Source organism: Morone saxatilis, unplaced genomic scaffold, assembly GCF_004916995.1.
Source record: "Morone saxatilis isolate NCDOM2014 unplaced genomic scaffold, NCSU_SB_2.0 Contig22, whole genome shotgun sequence".
Lineage (NCBI taxonomy): Eukaryota > Metazoa > Chordata > Actinopteri > Moronidae > Morone > Morone saxatilis.
In genome coordinates this window covers 20,824,184-20,834,757 of record NW_023339785.1, presented here as the reverse complement: position 1 = coordinate 20,834,757, position 10,574 = coordinate 20,824,184, and the positions used below count along the sequence as shown (strand labels likewise).

At 41.7% G+C, this 10,574-nt stretch overlaps 1 protein-coding gene across 1 annotated transcript in view; it reads left to right on the top strand.

The window, feature by feature from the left end:
- The first annotated feature begins 728 nt into the window (after positions 1-728).
- The window catches only part of sh3bgrl (SH3 domain binding glutamate-rich protein like), a 12,175-nt gene continuing 2,329 nt past the window's right edge, over positions 729-10,574 (top strand). The window contains exons 1-2 of the mRNA XM_035669535.1: positions 729-994; positions 8,362-8,547. Coding sequence (XP_035525428.1) covers positions 950-994; positions 8,362-8,547 — 231 coding nt within the window. The 5' untranslated portion in view covers positions 729-949. The remainder of the gene's footprint in view (positions 995-8,361; positions 8,548-10,574) is intronic.

Sequence of the window (10,574 nt, the reverse complement as noted above, 5' to 3'; positions counted from 1 at the left end):
CTGTCTCCCTCCCTTCTCCGCTGTACAAGGCCCCGGCGGCGGGCAACATGCCCCGGTGTAAAGCCATGCATCCTCGCTGGCGCGTCTAAAAACCCGGGGCTCACATCTGCAGCGGCCCGGTGTGGAGAACAAATCACCATAAATTCAGTTCGTGTTTGAATCCAATATGGCGCCCACTCCTCACCGACACATTTTTTTTTTTTTGTTTGTCAGTCGGCTTTCCTAAATTCGTTACAGGGAGAAAAGCTGTGCGTCGTCTGCTCCAGACGCCTGCAGGGGGCCCACGAAGCCCGTGTAATGCCGTGGCTGCACATGACGGCGCTTCAGTGGCTGTGCTGTTGCACATACAACATTGTGCACAGTGAGTGTTCAAAATCACAGCACATTTTATTTGTTTTTATTTCTATGCACCCCCTTTTCCCTGCACCCCATCATTCACCCTACCACACCAGCATTTACTGGAACACCTGCAACCGTGCACATGTGCAGTGTGCACGGAACAATAGCCCGTGTCTGGCTTGCACAGACAATGGGCTCGATGCTGAAATGTTCAGACAATATAAACCCTGTTGTCTTGCCGTCACGATGGGCCTATTGCCTCTCAGTGCGTGCGTGTACGTGTCTCGGAGTGTGTGCTCCCGCTTTGCACACACACACAGAGAGAGAGAGAGAGAGAGAGGGTGAGAGACTAGAAGGGGCGGGGAGGCAGAGTAGAGGCGGAGGAGGAATGCCAAGCTCCATCCAGTGCTGAGAACCGGAGCATTTGCGCAGATAGTCTGCGCTGCCTTCGCCAGACACACAGCATTTTTAGCCGGGGAAGTTTTTTTTTTGTTGTTGTTGTGTTTCTCTGTCTCGCTGCCGAGCAATCCGTCTGCAAAGTGTCTGCAAGGAGCAGAGCGACCGACCTCTGCTTTACCGGACTCGTGCATCAGCATCAGGGATTTTAATCATGGTGATCAAAGTGTACATAGCATCGTCCTCTGGATCCACTTCGGTAAGAGATACAAGAATTGCATTTGCTTTGATATGTTACTTGTTTTTTTTAATCTGCAGCATCCAGGGCTTGTGGTTGGCCATAGAAAGGCAGCATGAACTTTTATTGAACTCACTTACTGATGTCCAGGCTGTCATCCTTTCAGTCTGGAGTGGTCTGACTCATCAGAAAGCATGCTGCTCTGCCCTCCTCAAGACTTTGGACAAAGATGGGGGGGGTCTCTCAGTGTCTTTTCTACTCTACCTCTTTGTCTTCTTTAACTTTCTCACAGAGAATGAGACAGAGAGGAAGTTTGAGGGCACGCTTCTCTCTCAGCTGTGGTTTGTCACAGGGTTTCCTGACGTGCTAGTTTAGTGTTTTTGCAGCTGAAACCAGGCTGAGCAAACAGGATAGCCATGTTGTAAAAATCTACAAATGCACTCAAGATGGTCTGTTTTGTCACCTGATGCCAGGACAGGGTGGTTCACGGTGTGCTGTGTTTGTTAGGGGGACAGATCTGACTTGAAAGTAGAGTCTTGAGTGTTGCCTTCACTGTCCTGCAGCCGAGAAGACCGTCAGCTTCACTCTTGCCAGTTTCTTCCAGAGTGGAGAGGAATGATGGTGATGCAATTCTCCAGGGCCCCTTTTTAGACCTGCAGCTGCAGCCCAGGAACACTTATGCTCTGTTTAGGACTTGTTGGAGGTCTGGATTTGTGGGAATATACACATTTATATTGAAAAAGTGCTCTAAAGCTTGAATTCTGTAATCAAATATATGTTGTTTACAGTTTCTGCATGATTTTCAACAAGATCGGTGACCAGTTAAATATTACTGACATCAACATAGTGTCTCTAATGGTTTAGATTGTTACTAAAATGTTCAATAGTGCAAATTTGAAAGTGCTCTGTACAGCCAGTAAATCTACTAAGTCCATTAAAAACCCGCATTTCCTCGTTGTCACTGTGCCTCGTCATTCCGTGAGGTTTGGATCACCTTTGGGATGATGTACCCTCATTGAGCAACTTGTCTACGCAGCTCGCATTCAGAGGAAGTGATCGAGCACAGAGCCTCTTTTCAGTTGGACAGCGCCGAGTGACTTTATTGCCCTTACAGTTAATGACAGCAGCAGTATTACAGGACGGGAGCTTCCTTTAAAGTCCGAGCGGTCGGCGTTTAGAGCCAGTCACTGTGCTGGAGCCTGTCTGGGAAAATGCATTACCTCTCATTGATCAGCCTTTAGTGGAGTGTGTTGAAAGTAGACTTTGCTTATGCCCTCTTAAATGCAGCATATAGACACTTATATTCATACTATCATCTCCATTCTACGTTTTGTTTTAGAGTTGGAAGAAATCGATTAAAGTAAAGTGCGATAAACATGTTATGTAGGTTTTAACTAATTTCTATGGGTTGATTTAGATATAGGACATGCTTTCACATTAGTTTATAGGACTTTAGTCTAGTATTTATGTTAGAATCTCTCTCCCATATATCTTGAATGTAATACCATTACATTTGGACTAGTGAAAAGCAGCTGAGTGACAAACTGCCCTCACCAAGCTTGCAGTTCGATGGTATCTGTGATGACCAAACAATGCGATTGCATTCCACTATCCAGCAGTGTCTGCTGCTACATTAATCACTCCAATCTAGTTCAACATGTGACTGAAGCAACAGCCCAAACAGGGAGACAAGTGGGAGTACTTCAAAAACAACATTTTAAAGATTTTGCTCCACTGAGGAAATAGTTACAGGTCAGTGAAAGAGACGGTGTAAAATTAGCTGGAGGGATGTATCAGATTCAGCGCTTGACAAGCTGCAACAGTCAGCGTTATTCAGGCAGATGTAAAGACATAAAATTCTGTTCCAAGTTAAAGCACATTTATTGCTTTTAGTGCTTATTGGTTTTATGCAGAAACTGGTTCTGTGTAGCATCAAGGCCAGTAAACATCTAAAGAACCATAAAGTTTAATGGACTGAACTCTTCTATTTCCAATACAAGACAACCACAGCTGATTAACAGATGTGAAATAATGCACAAAGGTCAGTTAGAGAGAAGTACAGTATAGGCAGGACAGAAAATGAAGGAACAAACGTGAGTTGTGTCAACATTACTGTTCCTCAACATCTTCTATCTGCACGAATGATGAATAGAGGGTGTGTTCCCATCGGCTCTTCTTTCTATAAATACCAGTAATAGTCCTGGAAAAAATGTTAAATGAGTGAAATTGTGATGCTGCAGTACAGAATAACACCACAAAACAGTCTTGTATATTAATCATAATCATATATTAACACATGAAAAATATAAAAAATAGGGCTCCTCCCTGCCACAGTTTATGTGGGTTAGGGTCCAAGAGCAAAGCACTGATTGCCAGCTTAGACTTCCTCCCCGACCCCTGACCTGTGCTAGTCCTGAATGAGGCCTGACCTCATCATATTTCCACCCAGTAATGAGAAGCAGAGTGTTTGAGTCACCTGAAGAAATGGTGTTGTGACTCGTTGTGAATTCTCCAGAGGGACTTCTAGTGTTACCATCAATGGCTTTGTAAAGATACTCCATACCCATGAGCTGTGTGACGGAAATAAAATGAAAGAATAAATACATTCTTTTGATACTTAAAATATCTTTTTAGAGAATAATAGTACTATTTATTCTTGTTTTCCTTGTTCTTTGGTTATATGGAAACCAGATTTGAATACCAAATTAGGATTTACATTTTTACATACAGACATGTAAATACACACACACACCTGTAGCAGTGTATTCAGACTGTGGGGCACTAAGCCATCATAAAACTGAAAGTACATCTGTGGAAAGAGCCAAAAACATCGGCCAGCACCACAGTACTTTTACTGCCTCATTTCCCTTTATGCACTGCAGCCCCACTGTTGTACCATTTCCTCATTACTGCAATAAAGGTATCACAATAACTTGGGAATATTTTTTCACTGTGTACTGCATATGCACAGTCCAAATCCTCCTTCATTCCACTGCAGGTTTGACATTATGGTCTAATAGGTCAGGCTTGAGTTGGACGGCTGCTCGTGAGTCAGTTGTTTTTTTTTTAATACCGGGTCATTTTGGCCTTTTCGCTGTTGTTTCACCTTTAGGCAGCAGCGAGGGAACCCAGCCAAGGCAGCAGCGTAAGGCTCTTTTGTAACAATGTTGTAATGCTGACTGAGCTCAGGATTGGGTGGAGGCTACTGTTGCTGCTAAAATTCCAGTAACTGTCGGTTTTTCAGCAGAAATCAGACTTGATCTAATCAAGACAAAAAACCTTTATCCCTTACAAACACACAGGCCTGGAGTTGATTCATGTTTCCTGTAGTCCAGACAGTGGACTTTGCTGCATTCCAATGTTGGACTTCAGAAGAGTCATTTAGTCTTATCTATAAAGAAGTTTTCAGTTTAAATGTCTTTTAATTTTCATCTGAGTGAATTGAACATGAATTGACACCAAGCCTGAGTCGACATAACAGATTGAATCAGTCCCCACCATATTGATCGAAGCCTGTGTTGTGGATACAGTGTGTCCAATCAATGCCTGCCATTGTCTGGCAGCTGTTGCCATAGTTCTGCCCTTTTTCTGGGATTGATCTGGTCTGGATCTGATCTCATTGCCCCGCCACAGCTCTCACATGACGATGATGATGATGTGGAATGTAAACCAAAGAGCATATGTCGCAGATTTCTTCTCCACATCTGCAGTTTTCTTAGGTTCTACAAAATAATGATGCATGCAAGAATAGATTTATCTCCTCTTTATTGCCTCTTAGTTTCAATAGCAAATGCATTGGAAATGAATTGTTGTTCAATTTTTTTTAAATAACTTAAATGAGCTTTTTGGTGTGCATATAACCTCTCATATTGTTGCATGTATACACGAATGCATTCATTTCAGACTTGCTCACTTTTGTACACACACTGAATCATCTAATTAGTGCTGCAGTCCTTCCATGGGTGTGAACATGGACTGTCTTGGGAGTGTGATAGCACATGAGTAGAGTGCCAGGTCAGAGCTGATAAAATTGTTATCAGTGTGCAATTAAAAAACGACATAAAACAGATAGTGTCAAATCGTTTTTGTTGCATCCAGTTTCTGTAGGAAACATTTGAAATCACTTTAGTAAACTTTTTTAAAGGTGGGGGATTCTGGAGAAATCCAATACTATGACAAATACCATGATGTTGAGCGATCAACAACACAGCAAGTAATGTAACCAACATTAGCTAGGTTGTGGGTTTGCAACACTGACTATATATATAATGAACAGGGCTTCTGGGCCAGCAGGGGGGGCTCCATTGCAATAAAAACCAATACAATGAAGTCTTATGGAGAAATAACCCAATTTCTCACTTGATTTATTAGCTCAGTAAACGGTTTCCTAATGAGTTTATACTCTTAATTACTAGTTTTAAGTCTTCTTCCATACAGCTTGATGTCCATTTAGTAAATTATGGTCCAATTTAAGAGTTAAAATAGACAATTAGCAGGGTATGCTTTTGGGCGTGGCTACCTTGTGATTGACAACTAATTCTCAGCACACCACACGACACTTTCATCAAACTGTCAAACTAGGCAGTGCTGGTAGGACGAGACGGTTTCCCAGAGCCAGCACAGCAGCTCAAGATAGCGATACTCACAACTCTTCTACTACGATAGCAAATGTCACAATAACAGCAAACGAACAAAAGAACTAACTAAATGTCTGTAGGAAAGTGATTTTGGTATTTGGTCATAAACCAAAGTATTTGACAAATAGAAACTTGACCTGATGATGTTGCTAGTCTGGGAATCACTAAAGTTATTGCAATTCATCCCAAGGGGGACATGAACGTTTATCCTAAATGTTATGGCAATCCTTCCAATGTCAAGCCATTCTACCCAAACCACAAATGGTAGCATGTTGGTGACACATGGTGGCATTAGAAGAAAAGTCACAAAAGTCATTGGATTATCATCTGGGAACCATGAATGTCTGCACAAAAATGAGTTCTATTTCACAGTAAAAACTTTTACCTGCTTGTGTCAACAAAGAAAAAGTTACCTGGATTTCTTTTCCGGGGACCATAAATATCTGTACAAAATCTGATGGTAAGCCATCCAATAGTTTTTGAGATATTTCACTAAAAAGCAAAAATGTCCATTTCATGTTGGTGCTAGAGGAAAAGAAGGAAACACCAAGTCAGAAGGATCCATTATCCGTGGACAATGAACGTCAATCTGTTCATTAATGTTGGAGATATTTCCAAAGTGGTGGAACGACCATCCATTTTTGCATTTCAAATAGCCTTCCAGCTAGCGTAGCCTGAGCCACATTTAGAGAAAAAAACAACCTACTCCGAGACAGTGCCTGCTTTTGCATTTTGTCAAGCTCAATGTCAGCATTTGCTTAAAAAGGCAAGCTATTTACCTAGTGTGAGAGAAAGTGTTGCTTATGAATATCAAAACTTGAGGCCTACAGGTACTTCCTGCAGGCCTGACACTGGCTCATCTCTCTCACTCTTTCTTGTAAGACCTGAGGAGTTAATCTTCTAGCATTCCAGGGACAGATAGATAAGGAGTGAATAATAACAAGGCAACAAGAGAAGAGTAGTTGTTTATTACCACACCCAAAGCCAGGGTCAGTTTGTTTTCTTCCATATTAAAATCGCTCAGCCTCTCCACACAAGCCACCAGGGAGCAATGCGAAGGGCTAAACGGGGCAAAGCTGGGAGGGAGCTGTCACTGTACAATTAGAGTTAGGGGCAGATGGCATGTGGCCAGTTTGCCCTACAAATTAATTTTGCTTGGCAACAGTACAATGCAGGCTTGCTGGGGGAGTGGAGTGCAGGAAAGAGGAGAAAGTGGAGCATTGTGTTGAACTTGCCATTTTAGCAATTTAGGATAGTTTATTGTTGTTTAAGAGTACAATGCTAATGTAAGCCAAAAGGGAGAAAAAAGAGACAGACAGAGGATTGTCTGTGTTTAGAGACAGAGCAAATTAAAGTGAGTTTGAGCTCATGGCGTTCCACCCCGTTGCTTTGTCCCAGAGCAGGTGGGGAAAGAGCTGGTTTGAGGACTTTGGCCACGGGAATGCAACTGCCATTAAATGATTCCAACTGTATCACGGCTAATCTGCCAGCATTGTCAGCTCCCTCATTTCCATGCCCCAGTGTTGTTTCAGCAGATGGCTGTTTAATAATCCACCTGTCTGGAAGCTGGGAGGAGCCCTCACATGGAGGTGTCTGGGCTGACAGGAAGACAATAAATTGACAATCATCAATAGAACCTTGTAGTGCTTCCACAATGAAGTTGGCTTGAGTTTGATTTTAGGTGTGTGAATGTGTGTGTGCAGCTGAGACTGGATGTGTGTGTGTGTCTCCTTGCAGCAGGCCTTATTTGGCTTGTGTTTGACCAGTTACCTCCTCTCGAGTCCCAGAGGAGCTCTTGTTTCCGTCTGGCCTTGTAGGGGCATCCTCCCTTTTACACACACCCACTGAGAACTCATTGGACCACAATTTCATACACTGAATCACACACACACACATCCATATATATAGAGGCAGAAGCAGGAACAACACATCCAGACAAGCACACATTTCTATCCATTTTGTAGCTTATTTATTGTCTTCCTGTGTGTGCCTATATTTGAGAAAAAGGTGTGATCCTATATGATGTCACCGTGCCATTCTTGATACACTTCCTGTTGAGTTATTGGTTATTTGCATCCTACTAGATACAAATATTGTGGGTTTGCATTGAGCAGGATGGACTGTTTTATAAGTGTCACAATGAGACAAGTGTTGAATACGCTTTTGTTCCAATGCAACAGAGCTGCCTGTTGTGAGAATAGGATGCCTTTCAAAAATAATCACATCTGCATGAAAATCCCACATAGTGAAAAAGACAGCAGCTCTCACATGGGGACTGCCAACAGAGTTTTTCTTTGCTCCCTATCTTGTATAAAAATGATAGGCTTTGACAGTTTGTCAAATTAAAGTATGCAACACATTACAAATGCATTTGAAGTGGTTCCATTTGAAACACAGTGAAATTTCCTGTTAAAATGTAAGTGATTATGGGAGTCTTGGGAGTTGCCGTTTTTCATGCAGATCAAACACAGTCTGTCCTGGCTTAGCCTTGCCTGAGTTCACCCTCTTCAATACTCTTGTATTGCTTCATTCACTTGTCAGCAAATGAGTGGTAACTTAGTAACAGAGCAGCCAGTGATCTCTGTAGTGTAATTTCTCACAGCAGAGAAGAAGTGTCCTTATTTTTGCAGCAGGCTGATGACAGTATGGTGAACCGAGGCCCCTTATGTTTCCTCATAAGGCTGAAGTTGTCACACATGTCTAACTGACAACTTCCCCTCTGTCCTCCTCTCTCTTCTCCCCCGCACGCAGATTAAAAAGCAGCAGCAGGATGTGATGGGCTTCCTGGCGGCCAATAAGATCGAATTCGAGGAGTGTGACATCGCAGCCAACGAGGCCAACAGAAAGTGGATGAGAGAGAATGTTCCGGAGGAGTCCAGGCCGGCTACGGGGAACCCTCTCCCCCCACAGATATTTAATGAAAGCAAATATTGCGGGGTGAGACACACATGCACACAGATGCTCTGAATTATGATTGTTCATGCAATTAGAGCACTACTCTGATAAGTCACATACTGAGCTGTAGCTACCACATCAAGCACACAAGTCAAGTCAGACATGGTGGGTTTTTCGACTAAATATGTTTAAAGCTGCATTAATCAGTGTTTTTTATATTAACACATTAAATTACTATGTGTAATGTGTAAGGTGTTACTTGTAGTGACGCCCCGCACTGAGAATAATCACCCCACTCTAGCTCTACAGAACGTTTTAGTGTCTCTCAGGTCATTGTTTTGGTTTTCACGGCCTGCAACCTTACTGTTTTAGTCACTCTCACGGCTCTCATCAGCGTTGTTTTCAGTGGTAGAAGGCACTCTGATAAATACACCACTTGCTCAGCACCAGAGTGTAGACCAAGTGTTAACCTATTGTGATGTCACATTTGTGAAGTACTGTTTGGACTATTGACAGTATATATAATGAACAGAGCTACCTGGTCAATGTGGAAGTGTCTTAAACTTGCATTCTAAGTAATGGCATAGACCTCCATAGGCTGCAATAAAACATCAATACCATACAGTCTTATAGAGAAATGACCCTATTCTCACTTGATTTATTAGCTCAGTAAACAGTTTCCTAATGATTGTATGGCCTTAATTACTAGTTACAAGTTTTCTTCCTTACAGCATGATGTTCATTTTGTAAACCTTGTAAAAACCAGAACAGAATCTTGATTCATATTTGTTCAGCACTGCATAGTTTGACAGTTTAATCTGAGTTTCGTGCATTGAGCTGGACGGACTCAATGAGAATGAAACTGTAAATCACAAGATAGCCACGCCCTAAAGCATACCCTGCCTTATCACCTTTTTTACTCTAAATTGAAGCATAATTTAATAAATGAACCTGAGCTAATAAATCAAGTGAAATAGAGTCATTTCTCCATAAGACTCCACACCGTTGCTATTTTTTTTTGCAGCCAATGGAGCTGCCCCCTGCTGACCTTTACATAGAATGCATGTTTAACACAGTTGGCTTCACGTCACAGACCCAGAAGGTCTGTTAACTTAATATACTGTCAATGGCAGTCACAGTTAGCGATTAGCTGGTGAACATAGTGGAGTATTTAGCTAAAGAATCAGATATATCCTTCTAGAGTTGGTGGAGATGTAAACAGAGCTAAAAGGATAGAGAGTTTGTTTAATCTGTACAAAAAACTAAAAAAGCAAGTAAAAATGTTTGACTTTGGTTTGGTTATAAACATGATAGAAAATGTGAGCTTTAGAGGTGCTGGTAGGCAGACTGTGTTTAACTTTTGGAGAGAGCCAGACTAGCTGGCTTCCTGTCCTTGAGCTTAACTTTGTGGTTATCTTAGCTTAAGTTAACCACAAAGTTAATTTATCTTAATTTAACTGTCACCTTGCTCCAGATTAAAATAAACCGAGTATTGATCTTCTTGTCTAATTCTCAAGTCAATAAGTGTATTTCAAAATGTCAAAATATTCCTTTAAAGGTCCACTAACATTTAGCAGGATCTATTGGCAGAAATGGAATATAATATTTTTTTTTATTAGTGTATAATCACCTGAAAGCAAGAATTGTTGTAGTTTTGTTACCTTAGAATGATCCATTTTTATCTACAGAGGGAGCTGGTTCTCTTCTACAGAGTCTATCATGTTGAACTGCCATGTTTCTACAGTAGTCTAGAAAAAAACGAAAAAACTAAAACATCAGCTTTAACGTAGTTTCTCCTTCTTGCTTGGAAGTGAAGCAAGGGAGTTGCAATCTCCAACTACACCGCTAGATGCAGCTAAATCCTACACACTGGACATCATGTGTGTAAATACAAATTACAGAACTAAACAGTTTAATGAACTGAGAAAATGAGAACGAAAGAATCAGAAAATCCCACAGCCTTTTTCTCTGGAGAACTCCTCTTCGGGTTGGGGCTGCAGTATTTCTCACATCCTGGCTACCGCCCTGCTCAGATATACTCTACCATGTGCCTCAGCTTTCTGCACTTT